Source organism: Micromesistius poutassou, assembly GCF_964030765.1.
Source record: "Micromesistius poutassou genome assembly, chromosome: 10".
Lineage (NCBI taxonomy): Eukaryota > Metazoa > Chordata > Actinopteri > Gadiformes > Gadidae > Micromesistius > Micromesistius poutassou.
Window position 1 is genome coordinate 6,712,453 of NC_140280.1, and position 14,573 is coordinate 6,727,025.

The window sequence follows — 14,573 nt, forward strand, 5'->3', positions numbered from 1 at the left end:
TTTGGGTAAAGGGCTGTAACTCTACTGTAAGGCGTGTATGTGTGTGTGTGTGTGTGTGTGTGTGTGTGTTTTCTGTGTGGGTTGTGTGTGTGTGTGTGTGTGTGTGTGTGTTCTGTTATCAGTGTGTGTTTGTTCTGTGTGGGTCTTCTTTTCTGTGGGTGAGTTTGTGTGTGTGTGTGTGTGTGTGTTTGCATGCCTGTGTGTGATTGTGATGGCCTGTGTGTGTCTGTGTGTGTGTGTTTGTGTGTCTTTTTTGTGTGTCCATCCATGTGTGTGTGTGTTCTGTGCTCTCAGATGTCCACTGTGTAGTGTGTGTATGTCAGTGTGTGTTTACTGTCACCTCAACAGCTGGTGAGGGGGAAACAGAACTCTGCGAGCCTGGTTTCTGTGTTTACATGAGCGCTGAGCTGGCCCTGTTAAGTGGAAATGGGTGCTGTAATGTAAGCACCGGTGGTTTGAAGTACGGACACTTGCTTGTTAAAACAATCTTTATTTAAAATCATTAAATCATTTGCTCATGATAGTTTGTACAGAGAAGCTTATCATTGAGTTTTTTTTACTGGGAATCACTGGCAATCAGTTCTCGTAGCATAAACAAAACAAAAGTTAGTTTGAGTGTGTGTGTGTGTGTGTGTGTGTGTGTGTTGTGCCTGCAGGGCTGTTGTGAGTGTTGTCTTCCAGTGGATTTGCAGAAAGCTTTAACCCTGAAGCTAAGAGGAGCAGAGATACAGCAGCACACTATGGCAGCCTCTGAGAGGGGAGCAAAACAACAGATAGTAGATCAACTAGCCGGGGTCAAGTCGGAGACAGCATGTCCCAGGAGATAGCCAATGAAAGGAGAGCACCGTGTGTCTCGTGGTGCACATACGTGTCAGAATAGGGGCGAGAGAATGGAACTGCTTACCCGGAATACACAGGAGAAAAAACACCACAGGCAATTGCGGTAGCCGCCTCTCTCTGTCTCTCTATCTCTTTTTGTCTCTCTCTCTGTCTCGAAGAAAACTGGTTTGAAGAATTCTTGGGAATCTGGTCGGTCTACATTCTCTTGGTGCCGGGTTAGGGTTGATGTCCTTTTATGGGTGCACACTGGAACACATGCTTCCATCTGTAAGAATGTGAGCCATGTTTACATTCTGTTGGTTGTAGCTCTACATTACAGAGGAACGCCAGCAGTTCCTCACAGTGGTGGGTTATTATTACTCTTAACAAGTTTTTACTCTTTTGTGGGTCACTGGAATGGCGTGGGATCCTGACTGTGTGGATAGCAGCTTGATTGTGTAAGAAGACTGTACTCTATGCTATTAACAAGGCAGTTACAGTGTCATGAACTGGTGTTCAGAGAGAGAGAGAGAGAGCGAGAGAGAGAGTATTCTTTGTGTGTGTTGTAATGACTTAGACAGCTGCCCTGGGTCCCTTGCTATATCATGAACACACACACACACACACACACTCACACACTCACACTCACGCTCACACACCCGAAGGCTAAGATCAGATGGTCTGTGGGTTCGTTTTTGCCGGCACCGGCCGTGTTAAGAGGAAGTGGAGGAGTGTTACCAGTCTCCTGCTTCCATGTCAAACAGGAAGTCAGTCAAGGCCTATTTCTTGAAACAATTAACTGGGGCTTAGACAGGAAGTCACACAGGAAACTAACGTGTTTGAAAAACAAAGAGAGAGTTTGATTAGCTCCGGATAGCTTAGTTTGCAAGTTCCACTTGCTGGTTTTTGAAATTATTAAAGTAAACCCCAAAATTACTTTTATTTGATGAAAGAAGTTCCATTTGGGTCTCACAAAGTGTTGGTAAACATTTCTGTTATTGCTTTCTAAAATGTAATATTATCAAATCTTCCGGCTAAAAATGGTTTTCCAGAGTGTTAGTTTGGCTGTGCAGCCTAGCTGAAGTGATTTTTAAAATTAATATTTTTTAGGTTTTGCTATTTTCCTACATTAGACAAACAACCAATCATACACACCACCCCCTCTATCCTGCCCCCACAGCAGAGATACACAGCAGAGATACAAAAGGAAAAATGGCATTAGGAGATCATCAAAACAAAATAGCAAATGGGAAAAAGTTCAGCTTGCAGATACAAAACAAACACAGTCGCACAGAGACTGTAGGGCACCATCAGATCCAATTTCAACCAAAGGCTGATTTGATAGCAAATAAGTGTGTTATGCCGTTGACAAGGCCAGACCCCCAATCACTATGAGTCCACTCTTGAACACCACGTTTTGGCTAAATAAGGAATACAAACCTATGCTAACCCCCAAGTTATTACATTCCACAAACAATAGGGTTCAACAGGAGTTCTGTTAGTAATAATTGCATGATGTGTGTTCAGCGTTGTGTCTGTGCGTGCGGGTCTGTGGTGACCAAACCCTTTCAGGATAGACAACTTGCGGGCTGGTCCGGTAAACGTGGCATATAGAATCTCTTTGTGTGATAGGGTTACTGGAAGTGACATCACTTCCTGTTTGACGAAAAGTCATATGACTGAGTTCATCTCGGTGGTGAGGAACCTGACAGTCAACACAGCAGCCTGACAGTCAACACTAGTAACTATCTTCAGCCTAAGCCCTAAACGTAAGCATCCTCAACCTCATACCTTAACTCAGCCAGGATACCAGGGAAACCAGGCTAGTCACTAGACTACCCTGGTTCACTCATTTGTGTTCACGCTTTAGCAGTCAACAAGCAATGAATGGATATCTTTATCATAAACACAAGAAAACACCCAACCCCTACCTGCTCATGAATGACATGTCCAAAACAAATCACTGTGAGTCATTTTGACCAAAGCATCTGCTAAATCACCTAATACCAAACCCATTCATTTCTGAAACAAACCACCAGATAAGTGTGTAAAGTTCTGCCCGAGTTGCTGAAGCCAGTCGGATTTATTCCATTTGTTCTGACTAATCTGTACCGGCCCAGGCTGCCGTGCTGGAATGTTATTGACAAGCAGGTTAGCAAAACTTGTTGGTTGTGACAACATGCGTCTCTGGAGCCTATGAATTGACTCACGCACAATGCAAAGGTCTGATTTGAATGTGCTGCCTTCACAGAGAGCGGCGCTTGCTTGACATGCCATGCCACGTATATGAGTGGTGTTGGGGCGGTCTGAAGTGGCTGTCCATAGTGGGGTGGTCACGGAGAGAGCAATCGAGAGAGAGACTATCTGGATGTGTAAGAGGGGGAGAGAGAGACAAGGGCTGTGTACTGGAAGGGGGGGGGGGGGGGGGAGAGAGGGAGGGAGAGAGAGGGAGAGAGAGAAGGGTGTGTGGGTTCTCGCATGTTAAGACAAGAACATTGACAGTATTAGTAATGAGTTAATGAGTTGCCAAGACAACCGCTCAACATCCACCTCCACTCTCTGGTTTACATTCTGAATCACCACTTCACAAAATAATGTTTACAGTCATGTCTCGCAGGATTCTGCTGTATGCGAACCGCAAATGTGACATCCTGTTGATGTAATAAGATCTTGCATCAGCATGTGAGATTCTTTGAAAATACTTTTATCTTTCTGGTATTCCTCTCTCAGGGTTCTTTCCACATCTTTCCTCTGATAGTTTCAGGGTGAAACCTCTAAGCTGACTAAGAGCTTTTAACCCCCACCAGCCGGCTGTTGTGGGTATCGGTGGGGAATATTTGCATTGCCCAACTTTGGACGATATTCTGAAGTTGAGTGGTTTGTCGGAGAGTGTGCGAGCAACTTAAGAGTCAGTCCTGTCTGCTCCAGTCAACAATTCGACATTTAAGAGTCTGTGTGTCTCTTTCATCTCTCCTCTCCCCTCCAGCCAACAGATAGATATTGGATAGTCTGTCTCTCCCTGTCTCTGTCCTCTCCCCGGCCTCCAGTCAACCAATAAGCTGCTTTCAGACCTCTAAGAGTCTGTCTCTCCTTCCCTCCTCTCTCTTTCAGCCAATGCAAAGAGTGTCACGTGGCAGTTGGGTCGCGATGGCGACATTGCGGTCATCGTCATCGGTGAGGTGGACGAGTTCAAGACCTCCAAGATCATCTGCCCGGGGCTCGGAGAGAAGAAGGTTCCGGTGCTTCACAATAGTGCCAGGTATGGAACCATGTAGTCCTTCCTGTTCCTGTTTAGTGGCTAGGCATTTAGCAGGCTTCCTTGACAGTGAATTGAAATACATGCCGTAAGGAGCAGGTTGTGTACCAGTTGCATCTTGCTCAGAGATGTGTGCCTTGGGGATCGAACCTAGAACCTTTCACCTGGGAGTTAAACAACCTAATCACGACAATATTCAACCTATTAAAGACATATCCCTGTTGTATATATATGGGACAAAAACGTAAGAGGCTTGACTGGATCATTCAGGGTTTTGATTGACAATAGAGAGCAGTCAGTGTTCTCAACTGTGCTCTTATTCATTCGGCTATTATGCGCAACCTGGGTTATGACCATGGTTATGAAATCACCATGGTTATGAAATCACAAAGAAATGTGTAACGCTTTTGGCCTTGCTGAGTAGATGAGTGCAGAAAAATATGAAGAACTATGAGTTAATTGTCATGAATGTTAAGCACTCATTTGAAGTATTGAGAGTAGTGCCTATTAATCGGAATGTTCATCCTTTTTACGTTCAACTTCAGAAACTAGATGAGTCAGACACTTTGTACCATTGCATAACATGCTGTGTTAGTCGAGATCTATTTATGTCTCATGATGTGCAGCGATGGTTATGAAAACAGCCATGTCCTCTTAATGCATCCTCCAGATTATTTTCAAATTCCAGGATAGTTCATCTACACAGCGTGATGCCGTACAACCTGTACTGCCGTACGCCTAACTGATTTCTTCTGTTCAAGCATTTGATTTGTGTTATAATTATTGATTTAGAAGTAAGTCTTTTCTAGTAGTGATTAAGTTGTAGCAATTTAGTGATATTTTGTAGTAGTATTTAATAGTGTTGATTTAGTAGTTGTGATTTAGCATTTAGCACTAGTATTTAGTCGTAGTAATTTACTAGTTATGATTTAATAGAACAGATTTAGTAGTAGTGATTCGTAGTATTTAGAAGTAGGGATTTAGTAATAGTTATTTAATAGAAGTGATTGGAGAGCTTTAGTAGTAGTTATTTAGTAATAGTGATTTAGCAATGATTTAGTGATATTTCACAGTATGTAGAAATAGTGATTTAGTAGTTACAACTGAGGCTGACAACAGTAGAAGCAGACCACCCTAATGGAGTGGCTATTCAAAATCCATGCATGAGCAACTTTCCCTTAACCACAGCAGAGTAGCGGGAGCATATCCTGTACTACAGTACACCTAATCCATTGTGGGGTGGTTGTAGATTGGAGCATTAAAAAAGACTCATTGGATACATTTGGTCTGTGTTTCAGCCAATCAGGTGCCGGTCTGAAGAGTAACCTGGTCCAGAGGAGTACGACAGTGCCAGCGACGAAGGAGAACTTGCCTCCTAAAACACAACACACAGCAAAGCCTACCGCCAAGGTGTGTGTGTGTGTGTGTTTGAGTTTGTCAGTGATTGTGTGTGTTCGTGTGTGTGTGTGTGTGTGTGTGTGTGTGTGTGTGTGTGTGTGTGTGTGTGTGTGTGTGTGTGTGTGTGTGTGTGTGTGTGTGTGTGTGTGTGTGTGTGTGTGTGTGTGTGTGGTGTGTGTGTGTTTGTCTGTCTCCATGTATCTGCGTGCACACACACACACACACACACACACACACACACACACACACACACACGTGTGTGTGGTGTCGTGTTACTAACCCATTCTATCCAAATCCCAAACGTCTCTTTTCTAAATCACACCCGTATCAATCACACACACACACACACACACACACACACACACACACACACACACACACACACACACACACACACACACACACACACACACACACACACACACACCAGCACACAAACACACCCTCTCAGCTGCCTCTATTGTGAACCTTCTCTGGGACTCCCTTTACATGTAGGAAACAGGGGAGCTTAAGCAACAGCCTATAGACTACAGGGTGGTGCCAGCATACAGTCTGTCCTCACACTCTCTCTGTTACACTGTGCTTTTCATGGGATTTCAATACGTTTCTAAATCCATCACAAAGCTATGATTGTATCCGGGGAGGAATTAGAGCAAGGTCATTATGTGGTTGTGTCATGGTGTGTTAAATGTGGTGTGCGGATGTGTCGCTTTTCGTGCGTGAATTTTGTGTGTTTTTGTGACGGGTTTGTGTTGCCGTGTTAATGTGGGATGTTGTGTTGACGTGTTGTTTTGATGTGGTGTTTGGATGCTTTGGACGCTTCCACGCTTGCCGTTAAGTAGAGATTTTCCTGTGTTGTCATGGTAACCCGGAGTGTAAATGTCATGAAGGAGAACCACTTAAAAAAAAAAAAAAAGGTTTATGTTGGATTTATTAATGGCACGGTACAGTTACCTAAGTTTGTCAATTATAGTAATTATAGTTATAGTTATAGTTAATTATAGTTTGTCTATAATTAGACAAACTATAATGGTCTGTGGTCTGTGTTGTCCATCTGCTTTTCAACGATATCTCAATCACATCTCAATGAACGTTACGCGACACGCAAACAACGTCCTTACATATACCTTAAAAATGCATGGGGTTAAATGAGTGCCATCTGTGTCATGTATGAAGTCATTCTAAGGCGTATTACTCTATGACCTGACGTGGAACCTTCTCTCTCTGTCTACAGGAATGCTCTAAGGAAGTGAGCGCCTTGCCCCCTCTACAGGTGAGTTGCTGTAACTGTCTTCAGGGTAAGCGATGCAGTAATTTTGGCCCGCTGTTCCTTGTGTAATGTCTTTTTTGAACCCACAGGTGTCACTGAGCGAACGTGTGTCACCTCCAGCATTAGAAAAGGTACGTCCTCTTTTATCGTTATTTAGTGTTGTTTTATTGATTGGAAATAGAAATCATGGGTCTTTTGGTTTGAGTTTTCTGTTTGAATATGCTGATATAAAAGCTAATTAATAATACACTTTTTTAAAATACATTGAAATCCGAGTCGATTTGAATATAAATGTCTTAATAGTCTCGAGAATGAATACATGTGAGCTAAGCACATTGTGATGGGGGGGGGGAGTTCAAATAATGGCTGAAAGAATCAGTGATTGTAAGTCTCGCCAGCCAGATTACACATAAACTCCATGAAAACAATGTTTTAGAGTAAGTTCAAAATGGATGCATGTCTTTGATTATATTCTATAGGAAGATGCTCAATGAATAAATGAAGCATGTGTACTGACCGAGAACATTTTAAATACTCAGTTCAAGTCAACAGACTTTGGGGAATATCTTCATATTTTCTGCTCTAGTCCAGTAACCCAGGGTGTCTCTCGTGTTACTATAGTGCTTCTCTGCGTTCCTCATGACTGCCAAACTCTGACCCACAGGAAATTGTGGTTAAGACCAACTGTCCGGTCACTCTCAGAATCCCTCTAGATTGTCTGTCTGTCTGTCTGTCTGTCTGTCTGTCTGTCTGTCTGTCTGTCTGTCTGTCTGTCTCTCTGTCTCTCTCTCTCTCTCTCTCTCTCTCTCTCTCTCTCTCTCTCTCTCTCTCTCTCTCTCTCTCTCTCTCTCTCTCTCTCCTGGCTCATGCCCAGATGACTATCTCTTGGGAGCAGCTAAACGCAGCTCTCTTCGCATCCAACCCTCTGTAACCATGGGAACGTTCAGCACCACTACAGTCCCATGATCACATTGGAACATTCACCAACACCACAGTCCCAGGTTACCATGGGAACAATTATTACTACTTCAGTCCTGGTTTACCATGGGAACCCACATCACGCTACAGCCCCATGTTGCCATGGGGACCTTTAATATCACTACTAGTACCTTTTTTACCATGAGAATATTGAGCACCACCACAGCCCCATGTTGTCATTGGAACCGAAATCCCCGCCACAGCCCCACTTGTTGCCATGGAAACCCAAATCACAACTACAGCTCCCTGGAGTTGGAGTTTTTTTTAAGTTTCTTTTTATGTGTGTCAACTGCTACAGCTAAATAACTAAGGCGAGGTGTTGAGGACACCTCTAGAACAGATGGCCTCATATGTTAGCTTAAAACGTGGCAGAGAGAGAGACGTAGAGAGAAGGAGACATAGAAAGGGAGAGAATAGATAGAAAGAAAGACAGAGGGAGGGAGAGAAATAAAGAGCCAGAGGCAGAGAGACGTATATCCATACAGACAGAGAAGATAGAATATCACAACATCCAAGTAGTATCAATTTGAGTCAATTTGTCTACAGACCTTTTTTTCAATGTCTGCCTTTAACTTAAATTAAGTTCCTGTTTATATAGGTTATTGTTGTTTCTCTACTCTATTGTTATCTGGGTGTAATTGGTTCAAAATGGCCTAGTATTCTGTCATCTATTATGGAGTGAAATGCTTCAAAATCGTTATCTCTTTCGCTATTCGCTGCTCGCTCTCTTTCATAACTCTGATTTGGCAGACTGCAGCTTCAAGACATAAATGCTTACAAACAAAACAAATATATCCATATCTAACACCACACCAAACATGGGGTCGGCTGCTCTTACAAGATCAACTGTATTATTTCCTACACCATGCTTCGTTTTTTCCAGTGCACAATATTACATTATGATATGATACGGCTCGTGCCAATGACGCAATGTGACTCTGAGAGAGAGAGCCTGTGCATCAGTCGCAGATGGATGAGGATTGAGGTCCAAACCCAAACCCTCAGGATGTATTCTCGGAGGGGTTTGGGCCAACGTCTCTGCTCTATTGCATTCTCCTTCCCCCTTCGGCTTCCTATCTCCATCTGACATCGACACAGGGCTGTCTCGTCGACAGGCCTGACCCAGCTTATATCCACCCACGCCCTGGGTCTCCGGTCCCTGCTGGAGGCCTCCGTCCCCTCCCCTCCTCCCGCTCTCTGGTGGGACTGGCTGTCAAGGCTGTACCGAGGCTCTCCTAGGGCCATGGGCTCTGAGAATGGGAGATAGTCTGGTCTGGTTTTGGTTCTGGTCCGGTCTATCTGTTCTGGTTCCCGTCTTTTTTAAGGTCTGGTCCTGTCCTGTATGGTCGGGTCCTTTCTGGGCTGGTCTGGTTGTGGTCCGGTCTGGTCTGGTCTGGTTGTGGTCTAGCTCTGGTCTGGTCTGGTCCTGTCTGGTTGTGGTCTGGTCTGGTCTGGTTGTGGTCTGGTCTGGTCTGGTTGTGGTCTAGCTCTTGTTTGGTCTGGTCCTGTCTGGTCTGGTGTGGTCTGGTGTGGTCTAGCTCTTGCAGATGAAGCCATGCCTGTAGCCACAGACACGGCAGGGTTCCTAATTTGCCTTGGAAGGAGGGCGACAGCGAGACAGACTGAGACTGGGAGAGAGAAAAGAGAGACAGAGAGAGGGTGAATGGTCGATTGTCAGGGATCTGGACTAAAGTGGAGGCAATCGTGAAGTGGCTCTTTGTTCAAGTCATTATTTCCCCTGAACACATGCTGCAAATACTTTTTGAAAGAGTCACCCCGCTTTCCTGTCCTCCTCAGTCCGTTATAATAATTCACAGAGCGAGGCAAGAGGAGACCGTATTTCCCTGTAGGTGAAGCAGCCCCTTAACACTTCTCCCTCTCTCCCCCTCTCCCCTTCTCCCCCTCTCCCTCTCTCCCTCTCTCCCCCTCTCCCTCACTCTCTCTCTCTCTCCCTTTCTCCCTCCCTCTCTCTCTCTCTCTCCCTCCCTCTCTCCCTCTCTCCCCCTCTCCCTCCAGTCTGAGTTGAACCCAGGCGTCCCCCCCGGCGACGGCGGCCCCCCTCCGGGTACGACCGTCTTCCACTCCGCCACGAGGGCCGGCGTCATCACCGTGCGTCCGGCCTCCATGCTCGCCGCCCTGGGCGCCGCCAAGATCGGCAGGGCCAAAGCCGCCCCGGCCGCCGCCGCCGCCCCGGCCGCGCAGGCCAACCCGGACCCCCCGGCGGCGACGGCGACGCAGACCCCGGCGGCGCCCACGTATCTGGCCGCCGCCATCGCTGCCGCCGCCGATCTGCCGGCCCCCACCGCCGCGCCGCGGGCCTGCTACCAACTACTGAAGCCCCAGAGGGCCACGCCGACGCCGACGCCGGAGCCCGGCCGCAGAGACGGTACGTAGGGTTGAGCCCCCCCCCCCGCTGTCCGCTGGCGTTGACCTTTGACCTCCAGTCAACCAGTCAGAAACATTCACACGCTGCTCAGAAACTCTCACTGATGTTCAAAGCCTCACCAGAAATCCTCAAAGATCAGGGACTCAGTAACTATGGTAGAACCGTTGTCATGCGGTCACAGCTTCGTCAACATCAGAAATGCGTTATTACTTTATTGTTACTATGAGCTCCTAGATTGAATGAGAACTCCATACATGGAGTATGTCCAGGTGTGTCCCAGATCCCTGACCACACCTGGCACCAGGTGGAGACCTGGAGGTTCTGGTGGTACCCTCAGGCCTCACCTGAACACTCAGGTACGGGCGGATCAGCGGGGGTGGGGGTTCTGTAACTAGGTCAGACTGAGATCCAGGGGGGAACGTCTTTAGTAACGTAGCGTAGGGGTTCTGGTGGTCCGTCGGCAGGTGGGTCACGCGGCAGTTCCACTCCCTGAGGTCCGGAGCAGGGACCCTGTTACCAGGTTCTCTGAGCCACCCGGTCGGGCTAGCCAGAACCAGGCGGACCCCCGGCTCAAACCTCCCTGTCAAAGCCCCGTTCTGGGGGGGGGGGGGGCCCCCGGGGGTCCACCAGGTAGAGCGTGTACCATTAAGGCCCGATCCTTACCGCAGCGACCGGGGGTTCGATTCCTGCCTGTGGTCCTTTGCTGCATGACTTCCCCTCTATCGTTCATACCTCCCTGTGTCACTTTACAATAAAAAGGATAGAAGCCTCAAAAATAAATCTTCCAAAAAAAATAGTAAGATAAAAAAAATAATAAAAGCCCTGTTCTGCTTCGCTGCTGCACACCTGCTTGTTGTCTGGCCTGTATAACGTAAGCGCTAGACGTTTGAAGAGTTTGAAGTCTTCTCTTAGGAAAAACGTTTAAAAAAAAATGGACCAACAGAAACGCACAAAGCTCCCTCTCCTGTGAGTAGATATTACCTGAAACGTTTTGCAGATAATAATTCAGCTTCAATCAGGTTCAATCAGAGCCCACGTTGTTGTCCTGGTTTCCTGGTAATTCTGCACTAATACTTTACTTTAACCCGGCCACTTCAATAATCTAGGAGTGCTCTCAGTGTGCTTCCACTAAGAGCAAGGATCCGCTCTCCCCAGCCGGGTGACCGGGCGGTGGTCCTCAGACTCTGTAAAGTAGTTCACACAGTCAACTTGGGATGACGGTGACCCACTTATAAAGAAAAACCAAAACATTAAACAGGGCTACATTGGCACCATCTGCTGGTAAAGAGCGGTATTGCAGCATCTCTTTCGCCCCCTGCTGGAAAGTTAGGTATAAGTCATCATAGGTCTAGGATGCTGATGGAGACTGAGGGATTACAATATCATTATCGGCAGTCTGTGGTCAAATGTTTTTATACCTCATAATGTTCACTGAATACTTTTTGTTGTTGTTGGCACAAGCACATCAGAAGAAACACAAGCTGCCCAAACAAAATGGAAGTTCATTCAATCAACTAAACTATCCTCTATAATTACATATAGAAGATCAAAAGATGGGCAACACTCAAACTGCAGACATTATCATGCAAGAAAAACAGTACCGTTTTTGTAGTCCTATATGAGGGCATGGTGTGTGTGCTTGTAGACGAATTTGTGTGTATGTGTGCATGTGTGTGTGTGTGTGTGGATGGTCGATGCATTGCATGTTTGGACATGCATTTGTATCAGTCTAAAGCAGCTGCCCATGTTATCATAAAGATCTGTGTATGGGCTTCTGTGTGTGTGTGTGTGTGTGTTTCTTGACTTAACACGCATGCTTGCGAATGTGTGGGTCTGGGCTTGTTAGTTTTTGTGTGTGTGTGTGTGTGTGTGTGTGTGTGTGTGTGTGTGTGTGTGTGTGTGTGTGTGTGTGTGTGTGTGTGTGTGTGTGTGTGTGTGTGTGTGTGTGTGTGTGTGTGTGTGTGTGTGCGCGCATGTGGGCATTAGTGTGTATGCATGTGCAACCAAGCCTGTGTGGTTGGTGGTCTGTGTGTGTGTGTGTGTGTGTGTGGCCTAGTGTGTGCGTGCAGGCGTGAGTGTGATACACGTGTGTATGCGTGTCTGTGTATGCGTGTATGCGTGTCTGTGTGTGTGTGTGTGTGTGTGCACAGGCTCTCTCTTCCTCTCCCCCCTACTTTTCTCTCTCCCTCACTTCACCTTCAGAGGGAAGGACACATTCCAGCTCCCCTTCCCCACTCTGGCCCTGGGCGACGCTCGGCCGCAGCCGATAAGTGACAGGGGGGGGGGTGGGGGGGCACTTCCTCCCCCTTCTCCTCCTCCTCCTCTTCCTCCCCCTCCGCCGCCTCCTCTTCCTCCTCCTCGCTGTCCTTCACAGCACAGCCGGGCTTCTGCTCCGGAATTCTGCCCTCTGGCCCACTTCTGTCCACCCCCCCTACCTCCTCCTCCTCCCTTCCGTCTCCCCCCCCCCTCCCCCCCTCCACCCCACCCCCCCCACCCCCAGCCCTGCTAGCCTCGTACGTCCCTCCCTCCCCCCACAGCACGACCACCACCACCATACTGCCACACACACACACACACACACACACACACACACACACACACACACACACACACACACCACGACACCAACACCACCCTTCTTTTCCTCTCTGCTGGAGGAGCCAAGGTCTTGAGAGAGAGAGAGAGAGAGAGAGAGAGAGAGAGAGAGAGAGAGAGAGAGAGAGAGAGAGAGAGAGAGAGAGAGAGAGAGAGAGAGAGAGAGAGAGAGAGAGAGAGAGAGAGAGAGAGAGAGAGAGAGAGAGAGAGAGGCAGAAAGATGGTGAGAAAGGTATTCAAAAGAGAGAGAAAGCCAGGCAGACAGAGGGAGTATTTTATATTTTAGAGCAGAGTGTGTTTTATTTCCCATAAACTATAATGTCAATCTTTTCTCCTAACCAATATAGATTTTGAATTGAGAGAAGGAGAGAGAAAGATAGAGAGACACAGTCTTTATTTCTGCAGCTCGGTGTGGTCTCTCTCTCTCTCTCTCTCTCTCTCTCTGTGTGTGTGTCGTACATGTATGAACACGGGCGACATAGCGTGGGCAGGCACTGCGTTTCTGGCGAGGCACCGCTGTCTCGGCCCGCCTGCTCCGTATTGATTGACGCGTTAGTGCAGCGGAGACGTGACGCCCGGTTCGGTTGCGTCGGCCGCGTGCAAATACCTGACCTTTTCGCGGAAGGCGTGTGGGTTTGATCTCGCCCGGGGTCCAATACAACGGCTTAGTCAGCACAAGTTAAACTTAGCAAACTATCGAGTGTTCACTTTTTACTCCGCAGACTTTTTTCCGCATATTAACGAATCGGAAGGAGAAAAAAAACAACATCTTTATTTTCTCTACCTTATCCGTTGTATCCCAATCCCATTTCTAATGTCGTCGTTCTCTCTCTCTCTCTCTCTCTCTCTCTCTCTCTCTCTCTCTCTCTCTCTCTCTCTCTCTCTCTCTCTCTCTCTCTCTCTCTCTCTGTGTATTAAGCATTCCACTCAGACCAGCACCAAGTCGCTGAGCTCCAAAAACTCTCTGGCCATGATTATGTGTGTGTGTGTGTGTGTGCGGATGACGCCTAGGGTCTATGTGTGAGTGTGTGTGTGTGTGTATATGTTGCATGAGTGTGTGTATCCGTGTGCAATCACACCCCTGTGTGTGTGTATGTGTGTGTGTGTGCCCGGTGCGTGCTCACATATGTGTCCGCCTCAATTGCTGGAGCCTATCCAAGGTTTCCGTGACGACGGCACAACACAACGAGACAATCAGAGGCTGGCCCACGCAGCGCGGCTAGAGCACATTAACACAGGAACCACGGGTCAGGGGCCGCAGGAAGACCTGGGGGGAGAGGGGGAGGAGGAGGAGGAGGATGAGAAGGAACGTAGTGTGGGGGGGTGGGGGGAGAGGGGGGGGGGGGGGGAGGAGGAAGGTGGGGGAGGGGGAGGAAAAGGACGTAGCAGGGAGCGGTCGAAGAGGAAATGGAAGAGGACGGGGAGGAGGAAGAGGATGAAAGCCGGGAGGGGGGGGTGGGGGGGGGTGAGGAAGAGCATTAGGAGCGCTGGGGGAGATGATGGAGAGCAAGAGGAGGAGGAGGAGGAGGAGGAAGGTTTCGGGGGAAAGGGGAGAGGAAGGAGGAAGGTGGCAGGCGGATGGGCTAGTAAAAGAGTAAACAACTATAAACAAGATGGGAACCTGGCAGGCTACCTGAGGCCCCCCCCTTCTCTCTCTCTCTTTTATAACCCCAAAGACATCAGGCTTTATAGATGCCCAGACCCCAGGTGTGTGTGTGTGTGTGTGTGTTCTCTGCGGTTTGGTTAGTCAGAGGTGGCTACATGCGTGAATGAATCCATGAGCAGAAGGTCTTGGCGAGAGTGTGTGTGTGTGTGTGTGTGTGTGTGTGTGGTGTGTGTGTGTGTGTGTGTGTGTGTGTGTGTGTGTGTGT

General features: G+C 47.6%; 1 protein-coding gene across 2 annotated transcripts in view; it reads left to right on the forward strand.

Moving 5' to 3' along the window:
* Positions 1–10,201, forward strand: part of LOC311354335 (uncharacterized protein) — a 12,106-nt gene extending 1,905 nt beyond the window's left edge. For both annotated transcript variants that reach the window (XM_084474149.1, XM_084474148.1), the window contains exons 3-7: positions 3,931–4,078; positions 5,374–5,485; positions 6,708–6,746; positions 6,833–6,874; positions 9,738–10,201. In XM_084474149.1, coding sequence (XP_084330275.1) covers positions 3,931–4,078; positions 5,374–5,485; positions 6,708–6,746; positions 6,833–6,874; positions 9,738–10,115 — 719 coding nt within the window. In that variant the 3' untranslated portion in view covers positions 10,116–10,201. The remainder of the gene's footprint in view (positions 1–3,930; positions 4,079–5,373; positions 5,486–6,707; positions 6,747–6,832; positions 6,875–9,737) is intronic.
* Positions 10,202–14,573: the final 4,372 nt, after the last annotated feature.